The sequence below is a fragment of the Astyanax mexicanus genome, chromosome 12 (assembly GCF_023375975.1).
Source record: "Astyanax mexicanus isolate ESR-SI-001 chromosome 12, AstMex3_surface, whole genome shotgun sequence".
Lineage (NCBI taxonomy): Eukaryota > Metazoa > Chordata > Actinopteri > Characiformes > Acestrorhamphidae > Astyanax > Astyanax mexicanus.
Genome location: NC_064419.1, coordinates 46,421,548 through 46,433,063, shown reverse-complemented (window position 1 = coordinate 46,433,063; position 11,516 = coordinate 46,421,548). Strand labels below are relative to the sequence as shown.

The 11,516-nt window shown below is 40.2% G+C and overlaps 1 protein-coding gene across 8 annotated transcripts in view; it reads right to left on the bottom strand.

Moving 5' to 3' along the window:
• Nucleotides 1-263: 263 nt before the first annotated feature.
• Nucleotides 264-11,516, bottom strand: part of elavl4 (ELAV like neuron-specific RNA binding protein 4) — a 176,947-nt gene continuing 165,694 nt past the window's right edge. For all 8 annotated transcript variants that reach the window (XM_049486068.1, XM_049486069.1, XM_022671020.2 and 5 more), the window contains one exon: nt 264-5,493. In XM_049486068.1, coding sequence (XP_049342025.1) covers nt 5,166-5,493 — 328 coding nt within the window. In that variant the 3' untranslated portion in view covers nt 264-5,165. The remainder of the gene's footprint in view (nt 5,494-11,516) is intronic.

Genomic DNA, 11,516 nt, shown 5'->3' with positions numbered 1-11,516 from the left:
AATATGGTAAAAAATCTCAATTATTATTATATATTTTTAATTCAATGTTTTGTCATATATCGTCAATAATATCGTTATCGCAAAAATACCCTGAAATATTGTGATATTATTTTACAGCCTTTATCGCTCACCCCTCTAATTGTTCTAAGGTATTATTATATGCGCTATATAGCGCATTATAAACAACACATTCTCAGTGCATTATGTATGCAGGATATATATGTATATATATATATATTTTTAAACACCACATGCGCAGAGCACAGCTTTCAACACCTCATTTTATTGTCCCAACATTCAAAAGTACAAATAATTCAAACACAACAGTTTATGAAAAAGAAAAAAACATTTACAGCAAGATTTTTTTTTTTCCATATTTTGTTTCCAGTTTTCAGAAATGACCTAAACTAGCAAGGATAACATGAAGTCATTCATCGCAGTAATTTGATTAATAATAAGAATAAGAATAATAAGAATAATAGTAATCATAATAACAATAATCAATAATTGATAGTTAAGTAATAACGTAAGTAGGAGAGACCAGCTTGGTCCAGTGAACATATTTTTTTTTTATCGTCTTTTTTGTCTTTAAAGATTTATAGATTCTCAGATAGTAAACAAACACATCTTCAGGAGAAAAATGAAAAATGACAAGAGCCTTGTTCCTCACTTGGCCTTCCCTCCTACACTACTGGCTGTTGGTTTCCTATTGGCAGGCTGCCACTATAAGGCGCTACAAGGGGAGAAAGTGAGCCACAGCGATTTTGGCGATTCTTTTTTTTTGGGGCGGCGCGCACCGCGGAGGCACGGCCCCGTGTTCACCCACCCACCCCCCCACACACACCCCACACCCTACACCCTACCTCACCCCCCGTAAAACCCCCTCTCCTAACGGCACGTATCCCTCCCCACCAGAACCCCCCTTTTACCCACCCCCAAACTCACATTCACACTCACAACCATTCACTTACGCACTTCAAAAAAGCTTTCTTTCTCTCTCTCTCTCTCTTTCACTCTCACTCTCACACTCACACAACCAACACACACACACTCAAAGCGGAGGGTGATGATGTCATAGTAGTCGTAGTCATAGTCGTTGTCATCGTCGTCTCATGAGCGAAGAGGAGGAAGTGATGTAAGACAAAATTAGCTCCTACATCAGAACAACATTCTACTGGGGTCGTTGCATAATTCAACCTGCCACCCGTGAGCGGCGGTGGGGTTGGAGGAGGGCTGCAGAGGATGGATTGATAGACTGATAGACTGATAGACTGATGGACGGACTGACTGACCGACTGACTGAAGGACTAAAGGACTGAAGGACTGATGGCGGAGGTGTATGGACGAGTGTATATGAATGTGTATCAGTGTATGAGTGTGCAGTGTGCAGGTATCAGTAAGTGTATGTATATGTGTTTATATGTGTCTAAAGTAGTTAAAAGTAGTCGTAGTAGTAGTTCTCCAACATTCACAGCAGTTCTATCTCAACATGAGCTGATTCCCCCCCCACTCTCAAAGAGCCATTCACTAAATTCACCTCTCAAAATAGACTATATATTCATCATAGAAAATATATAACGGGTGTCATCTATCAAATATCATCTTCTATAGCTTCTATTTCATTTCGACCAGTACAATCAGCGTCTATGCTTCTCTTTTTTTGTTTTTTTTTGGAGTCGTGATGTCGTATGCAATGCAAAAAATGGTAGAAATGTCGTCGTTTTCGAAATTAAGGTTTTGAGTTTAAAAATGTAACGCCGAGCTCTCCGCCGGTAGGTCCAATGCAATGATGATGACGAGAGTTAAACGAGAGCGAAAACGATGGACGATGTAGCGGTACAACGGTCATCTCGGAAAAATCCAGGCGGCGCCAGCCGAAAAATGTCGAATGCCGTTTAAAAATCCATGAGAAACTATGTTTCAGACCCACATTTTTGCATAAAGTTGGATCGCAAAGCAACGGTAGTGTGTGGAGGGAGGGCGGGACGCGGCTTTTAAAACTACACAAACTTATCACAGGTTATATTGAACCAGAGAACAACTGTTATAACATTCTATTAAGACTAAACTTTATTGAAAAAGATTTAAAGATTTATGTTTAACAAGACAAGAAAAAAGCAATAGCAAATTTAACTATCGACTAGGTTATGCATAGCGAGTAACTGTTTCTAGTAATAAGGGAAGAGCCTCACCAACCCTCTTGACATTTTTTTCGTTTTTGACTTTTAAACTTTTTTATATTGTAATTTTGATATATTGGTACAAAGCACAAACGTACTAAAATTTCTCAGTGCACAGGACTAATGGAAGAGCGTCTCCCCTAGTCGTTTGTTCCCTTTAGCTCAGAAACACCCCCCCCTCCCTGTACCAGAATCACACAAAAACACAGACAACGTAACAACAAACGAACAAACGAACAAACAAACAGAAACAACCCAATAAATTAAGTAATAAATATATATATAGAGAGATATATTCCAGATAAATAAATAATTTAAACCAATAAATAAATACAAATTCAAACTCTTTTTCAAGAAGCTTTTTTGTCCGGTTTCTTTTTGCCGCAGCGGTAAACAAAAACTCCCAAGAAGGAAAAAAAAAAGATCATAATCAATAATAATAATATTAGAACATAACCAAACAAAAACTCAAAAACATAAACTCAAAAACTCAAAAACAAAAAATCAATTATACGAATCCAATTTTTCTTTTTTTTATCCACAAGCGACATGACAACATATTAAACAGGATTCCTCACGAGTTTTTCTAAGTAACTGAACCATCACTTCATAAAGTTTTCATATGAAAAAAGACAAGCTCGAACCAAAAAACAGTGACAACTCATAGATATAGAGAGAGAGATAGATCGTAAAACAAATGTAGACTATATATCATCTATTTGTACACAACAAAGAAAGACACATTTGTAATAGATCCTCCGAGGAAACGAATACTAGACTAACGAAACTAGCTAATTATCATTGAGTTTTGACAAACGCTGTACACTCAGCAAGTAACCTATATGTCAGCAAGCCAAAAAAAAAAAAAAAAGGAGAAGGAAAAACTCCATAAGTGATTCTTACGAGGCCCGAAGCTTTTGCTTTTGCTCGTCCGGCTTCTCCGGGCGCAGAAGAGATGCTCTGGGCCAGACGCGGGGGGCCGACGGTCGGAAATCAACCGAGAAAAGAAAAGAAAAAAATAACAAAAAAACAAACAAAAAAAAACAGCAGCTCAATTTAATGCCAACATCGAAGTTTCTTTTTTCTTTTTTTTTTAAAGTTTCTCTAAATAACACACAGAACAACAAACTCGGATATTTAATAAGATATGTGAACCATGTAATATAGCACCTACGGTCGATCGCTAAAGGAAGTACATCTCAAATGCAAAGATGACGAAATCAGAGTGAAAGGAACCGTAAGAATGTTGTTTTCTTGTGTTTTCTCTAAATGATGGAGGAAGGAAAAGTGTGTGTGTGTGTCTGTGTGTCTCTGTGTGTGTCTGTGTGTGTGTGTGAGAGAGAGAGAGAAAAAGAGAAAGAGAGAAAGAGTATGCGTTACCGAAATATCCCAAAGACTGACGATGGAAAGAAAATGAGTGGACGAATGTGTGGCCGTACTCTGGGCTCTTGACTACGCGACTCGAGGATGCGTCAGGCCTGGGAAGACCCCTGTCCCTCTCCTATTGGGTATCGCTGTTGAACAATTACGTGCTATGAAAAATTACCTGCCTGAATTTGCATCTCTTGATAAAACCGTCCGTCTACAAAACCGTTGCCAATCTGGTTCTCCCCGAAAAACAAATGACCTTTGATTCCTAAAAAGTACCACGGCAGAACGAACAAGACAAGGTGGCACCTGACCCCTCCCCCCGACCCCTAATTAGCCAGTCAAAATATTTTTCTCTTTTTTTTTCAAATCCAGATTCATGTAAAAATTCTTCAATAATTATTATTTTAATCATTATTTATAAAAATAGATCTTCTTTCTCTTTATTTTTTCATTTTTTTTCTAAACCCATTTTCAAGCAAAGAGATTTTCTCTTTGGCAACAGTGTGTGTGAGTGTGTGTATATGTGTATGTTTGTGTATCTGTATGCATTTATTTATATATATATATATATATATATATATATATATATATATATATATATATATATATATATATACATATATGTCTGTGTGCAAGTGTATGTATGTGTGTGTGTGTTCATGTGTTTGTGTTCATTTAATGTGTGTGTGTGTGTGTATTTTTTTTGTATATATCTCAACAGGAATGCTAACCCATCCCTTCCCTCTCCCTGTCTCCCGATCCCTCGTGAGGAAAGACATGTTGTGTTCTGTTTTCAGTACAAAACAAAACAATGTTAGAAATCTTCAAATTTCTTCTGCATTAGAGAAAAGGGATGGCACCATCCCTGTCAATTTACCTTACATTTTAGGGGCTTCAATAATATTCACCAAAAAACAAATGAATGAATGATCACTGATTTATTTCTATATATATATATTTCTATATGTATATATATATATATTTCTATTTCTATTTATATCTTTTTAAAAAGAGCCCCCTCCCGTTCTCTTCCCAGGGAGGCGTTGTATACTAACGACAGTGGATCCGGATTTTTTTTAAAAGAGGAAAAAACGATAAAAGGAAAACCTGAATCAAGAGAGAGAGAGACCAAGAGAGAGTTCAATCTAAAGAAGGACATTCTTCTCTTCCTCGTCGAAATAAGGGCGGACTGGTTTTGCTACTGTTTTTACAGAGAAAGAGAAAAAAGAGAGAAAAAGAGAGAGAGAGAGAGAAACGAAGAAGAAGAAGAAGAAGAAGAATAAACGACCACGAGAAACTCAAAGGATATACAACAGAATGCCTGTACCACTTATACAGGTCTTCCAAATCATTAATATCATTTTCTTACTTTTTTTTTTCTTTTAATTTTCGTAATACTTAGGCAACATTGGCTTATAGGTCCAAAGGTATATTATAAGCCATATCCAGTTCTCTTTAGTTGGTTTGTTGGTTGGTTTCGTTCCTGTTTGGAGTAGGCTAGCTGTGTGGGCTGAGGTGGGTGTTAGTAGTAGTAGTAGTGGTGGTGTTGGGTTGTTTTTCTCTTTACGGGGCTACGCGAGAGTGGGGGGGGGTTGGGGAGGTGGGGAAGGGAGTTCAGGACTTGTGGGTCTTGTTGGTCTTGAAGGACACCTGCAATACGCGGTCGCCCAGCCGGTACCCGTTCAGACTGGCGATGGCCATGGCCGCCTCGTCGTAGTTTGTCATGGTGACGAATCCGAACCCCTTGCACTTGTTGGTGTTGAAGTCGCGGATCACCTTGACGTTGTTGACGGCTCCGAACGGCCCGAAGAGCTGCCACAGGACACTCTCGTCCGAATCCGGGGACAGGTTGTAGACGAAGATGCACCAGCCCGTGCCGGTGTGTCCCGGAATATTCATCCCTACGAGACTGGTCATGCTATCTATGGTGATGGGGGAGAACCTGGAAACGATTCGAGAAAAAAGAAAGAAAGAGACAAGAGAAAAAGAGAGAGAGAAGTACATTTTAGAAAAGTTGCTGTTGCAGCATGGAAGCAAACAAGCAAACATCATCACAAACATCACAAACAAAAAGACAGACACACATCCTCACTTTTTAGCACCAGTTGGGGAACAAACATTCTCAGTGGAAAGTTTGGTTATAGTTTTATATATGTTTTTATATTATCTCAGGGGTGTTAAACCTGTCCACATTGGGTTGAAGAGGCTGCAGTGTCTTTTTAATCCAGTTGTTTGACTAAATCTAAGACTGTAATCAGTTCACCCGGCGGCCATCTTTGCGATGCCAGTATGTAAGTTATCTAAGGTCACGTGTGACCAGCCTCCTATCTCTATGTTTTGGGCGACATTATTATTATTTTAACAGCAAATTTGACATGACTGATAAAATCGAACAGACCTTTACATTTTGGTGTAATAATGCATTATAATAATAATTAATAATGTTGTTTAAACTCTGATTCTACAGTATGGGCACAGGCAGCTCAGGATTATTCCAATATTATGCTCTACAAACAGGGGGTGCTATTCCTTGGGACTTGGGCTGGCTGCTGTACTATCCTCAGTAACTGGGGTGTGATGGCACAAGTGGTGTAAGACGATTCCCATAGTAAACTCAGCAACCAAGGTGTTGGCACGAGCATCATAGGACGATTCCCATAATATACTGAAAGCAAACAGTGTGTTGGCTTGAGCCAATTCCCATACTATACTCAGCAACCGGGGTGTTGGCACAAGCAGCTTGGATATACTGCCGTCTTGCCGTCATTTACCCTACAAATAGGGGTGTTAGCACATGTGGCTTGGGCCAATTTTCATACTATACTCAGCAACTGGGGTGCTGGCACATGGGACTTGGGCTGGCTGCTGTATTATACTAAGTAACTGGGGTGTTGGCACAAGCAGCTTGGGTGGATTGCTGTCTTGCCGTCTTGTACCCTACAAATAGGGGTGTTGGCACATGGGACTTGAGCCAGCTGCCGTATTATACTCAGCAACCGGGGTGTTGGCACATGGGACTTGGGCTGGCTGCTGTATTATACTCAGCAACTGGGGTGTTGGCGCAAGCAGCTTGGGTGGATTGCTGTCTTGCCATCTTGTACCCTACAAATAGGGCTGTTGGCACATGTGGATTGGGGCAATTTCTAGACTATACTTAGCAACTGGGGTGTTGGCCGTCTTATCTTCTTGTACCCTACAAATAGGGGTGTTGGCACATGGGACTTGAGCCAGCTGCCGTATTATACTCAGCAACCGGGGTGTTGGCACATGTGGCTTGGGCCAATTCCCATACTATACTCAGCAACCGGGGTGGTGGCACATGGGACTTGGGCCCGCTGCTGTATTATACTCAGCACCTGGAGTGTTGGCACAAGCAGCTTGGGTGGATTGCCGTCTTGCACCCTACAAACAGGGCTGATGGGTCATGTGGCTTGGGCCAATTCCCATACTATACTCAGGAACTGGGGTGTTGGCACATGTGGCTTGGGCCAGCTGCCTTATTATTATACTCAGCAACCGGGGTGTTGGCACATGAGGCACTCAACACGGATATGAGCTGAACATGTGGTACTCAGCTTAGAAATGGCCAGAGTGTTTCTGGCATGGCTGCTGCTCTTACACAGATCTCCACATCATGTGTGGAAGGCTTCCCCACTACCATGCTGACTCTGTTCCAATCTTTTGGCTCTTTTTAAAGACTCTTTTTTAGTTTTTATATGGGTAGAACATTATGAGAACTCCTATTCATATTTCAGCTCTGGCTGCTGGTTGTACAGTAAAAAACAGAATAAAAAAACCTGCAGCTCAGTGTGGACCCCAAGTTTGACACCCCTGAGCTAAAGTGATGTTCTAACAAATGTGCCAATAGCTCAATATTCTACACTACACTACTCTAGTCTACATCCGAAACACGATTAAAAGAGCTTCAGCTGCTTCTGCTGCTGCTGCTACTGTCTCTCGACAGGGACCGGCCTTCATCTGCCTCTCAGCCTCGTCTGCTCGGGCTTCTTGGATCTGCGGCGTCTTTTGAATCGAATCTATTGCTCTTGATTTAAGATGATTTGAAGTTTCTGTTCAATATCGGCTCGGGGCTGAAAGGAAGGCGCCTGGTGGCTTTTTGTGTCGGGGCTGAAAAGGCTGCACTGTAGACTGCGGGAGGGCTGCGGGAAAATGCCAGAGACACGTCGCGCCTTTTCTCTCTCTCGCTGTCTTCCTGAGTGCATCTATTGGAGGAAGTAAATTGCAGGAACTCGTCGCATTAATACCTCTCGAATTCATGGGAGATTTAGAATGCAACTGAGTAAATCTGCTCTCGTTCCCCTTGTAATCTTGCCTTTTTCTTCTCCCCCCCTCTCTCTTTTCTTTCTCTCGATACAGAAATTTGAATGCTCAGTTGACTTCAGTTAATTGCCTTTCCGCTTAAAGGAAATTTCCACTTTAAATAAAAGGTAAATTGGATAAAAGGTTCATTTCGTATGCCACCTCTCCAGGAATGACTATAGGCATTATTGGGAGGGGGCTTTAATTGAGATTTCCGCTTTGCTGCAGACAACGAACAATGAACAACGGCGACGGCAAGGCACGACGGGACGGCTGGTAGCAGGCGAACCCATCGTGTTGTGTGATGGTTATATGCATATATGTGTGTATATATATTTATATATATGTGTGTGTATATGCGGCACCGGTGAGGTATTAGGGTAAAATGGAAAATGGAAGCGCGCTGGTGCTTTCAGGCTTGCCTGGCATGGGAAACGGAGTGTGTATTCCACCCACACCCTCTGCAGCAGTGTGTGTGACTGTGATCGATAGCGCTGCGCGGACCACAGGGCCGGCCAATTCCCTGCTTCTTGTTTTGCCAAGAATTACTCAGACGTTTCATCTGCGCTTTAGCTACCGCGTCCTGGCAAAAGTCGGAGCGTCTGTCTCTTTTCTAACCCCCCCGTCCGCCCCCGACGCTCTCCCAGCCCTCTTTTGTGCGGCGTCGGACGCATCTCATTATGCAAACGAGGAGTATAATTGCACATCGGCTCACTTTACGTTCGCTGACAAGCAACCATCTCATAACTTCAATTACGGCGTGTTTCTGTGTAAATAATGAATCTGGCTCCATTACTCATCTTTGAGGAGAAAAAGAAGAAGAAGAAGGGCACGAGGAGAGAGAGAGAGAGAGAGAGAGAGAGAGACAGGCAGTGTTACAGAAAGAAAGAAAGAGAGAGAGAGAGGGGGAAAGAAATGGCTGGCTGCATGGTAATTTGGATGCCAGTCATCTGCGAGCGCGAGAGTGAACGGATGCGCGAGAGAGAGAACGAGGGCCAGCATAGCTTTAGTGCTGCACTCAGGCGCAGGACTAGAAGGATTCGGGGGAAGGCTCCTGTCTGTCCAAGCAGAGGCCACATGAGTAAACATGAGCGCGAGAGCGAGCGCGAGAGTGAGCGCGAGAGTGAGCGCGGAGCGAGTATAGTTTTAACCCTCCTGCTATCTTCAAATCTTCAAATCAAATCAAATTTACTAAAGCCTTTATTCTCTGGGTGAGAATAAAGGACATGGTCCTAGAATTTAACACACAAACAGTAAATTTATATAATTACATTTAAATAAACATGTTAGCAAGTAAGTCTGGCATTATTATATTGTAATATAATGTAGTATTATGTAGTATTATATAAGTATTATAAGAATTGTGTTTAGAGAATTATATTTAGAGATTATAAAACTGAATGTCCAAGTTACCTCAAGATTATTAGAACACAAATATGTGTGGAAAATATTGATATTGATATTTATTATGTTTAATGCATACAAAACAGCCTTAACCCTCCAGTTATGTTAATTTGTCAGGAACAGCAATGGTGTTCCCGGGTCATATTGACCTGGTGCATGTTTAATTATCCAAAATATGTCTGAAACCCCCCAAAAATCCTAAAAATCTGTGTGAATATTTCATTATTAACTCCTATCAATATTTGGAGCAAAAGTGTTCCTTACGTCTAACAGGTAATGCTTCGATTGGGCTAATTCACTCGTTTTTCATAAAGAAATATATGTTCAAACTTTTTTTTTTAACATTTCACTACTTATAACTACTATACCTTTTAAAAGACCTATAGACATAAAAAACACAATGGTTTTACATAACATTAAAACATTGTAACGTTGCAATATTTAGTTTTTAGTTTTAGCAAAGACTTTAAATCAGGTCAACATAATAAAACAGGGTTAATATAACAGACATTGAAATTTAAACGTCATTTTTTATGAATTGTCTTCATCAAATTAAGAAAAGACAATAAATATGAATAACAAATCTAATATCAACCTTTTTTCAGAGACTTTCTTTTTTAGAAACATTGATATAACAGGAGGGTTAAGGAGGACTTCTGTCTATATAAGCAGAGTGCGAATGTGAAAGTGTGAGAGCATGCAAGAGCATGCATGCATGCAAGCGCGAGAGTGCGAATGCAAGCAAGAGCAAGAGCATAAGTATGACTCTGGGCCAGTGTAGCTTTAAGGAATGCTGGTCTCTGTTCACGCAGAAGCCACGTGTGCTCTCGCCGCTCGTCACGCCGACCGAGAGGCAAAACAGACGGACAAAGGAGTTGCGTAGCAACAAGCAGCTGACCTGCAGCCAGCCCACTCTCGCGCATAGCGTCCACCTTCGCCCGTCGCTGCTCACTTCTTCCTTTGTTAATTACCTTCCAGCACACGCGCCGTGCCGTACCCACCCCACCCCACCCCACCTCGCTGCGCCAAGACCTCTCTGACAGCTAATTGCACACGGTGTAAATAATCAGCGTGTTTTTGTCTTGCAGTTGTTTTGAATGGTGCGCCACTGCTTCTGATGATCTCTGCCTTGTTTGCATATCTTCCCTCACTGTCTGGGTTCACTGGATTCACCTCCTGGCTTTTATAATTTGTAGGGATTTTTTTTCTGTTTCTTTTCTAAACATATTGTCTGGATGTGCGACAATATGAGTGTTTGATTGGGTAATAATATTGGTTTTCTGGATAATAACAGTCTATATGTATATACTTTCTGTTTTTCCATTCCTTTCCATACATATTCGGAATGTCTATTATATATATATATAGGGCTAGACAATCAGGAAATGTCTATTTTATGTTTATTTAATCAGGCAAGTCTTTAAGAACGCTTTCTTATTTACAGTGGCAGCCTGGATAATAAAAATAATAAGTTAGCATAAACTGCTATATGTACATTATATATACAGTATTTTCCTTGTTTCTGTCTGTCTGTCTTTTTACAGCTCTGGAAAGAAATTAAGAGAGCACTTCAGTTTCTGAATCTGTTTCTCTGATTTTACTATTTATAGGTTTATGTTTGAGTAAAATGAACATTGTTTTATTCTATAAACTACAGACAACAAGCTTTCAAAACTTGTTAAGAGTTATAAGAGTTCAGAAATCAATATTTGGTGGAATAATCCTGGTTTTTAATCACAGTTTAATCATGCATCTTGGCATCATGTTCTCCTCCACCAGTCTTACACACTGCTTTTGGATAACTTTATGCTGCTTTACTCCTGGTGCAAAAATTCAAGCAGTTCAGTTTGGTGGTTTGATGGCTTGTGATCATCCATCTTCCTCTTGATTATATTCCAGAGGATTTCAGTTTGGTAAAATCAGAGAAACTCATCATTTTTAAGTGGTCTCTTATTTTTTTTCCAGAGCAATATCTATTTCTAAATTATTAGAAGTTTGTATGTGCAAATATTCACTTAGATTTTTAGTTGTTCATATCAATATTGGAATTATATTGCATCGACTGAAATTAAGAAATATATTGTGATTTTTTTTTATCATATCATCCAGTCTTACATATATGCATAGAGTATCTAATATATAAGATTTAAGCTAGAAAAACAATGCAGCCAACATAATGCTAATATGATTGATTCATATAAATGTACACATCAATTTCATTATTGATTTTAACTATAAGTA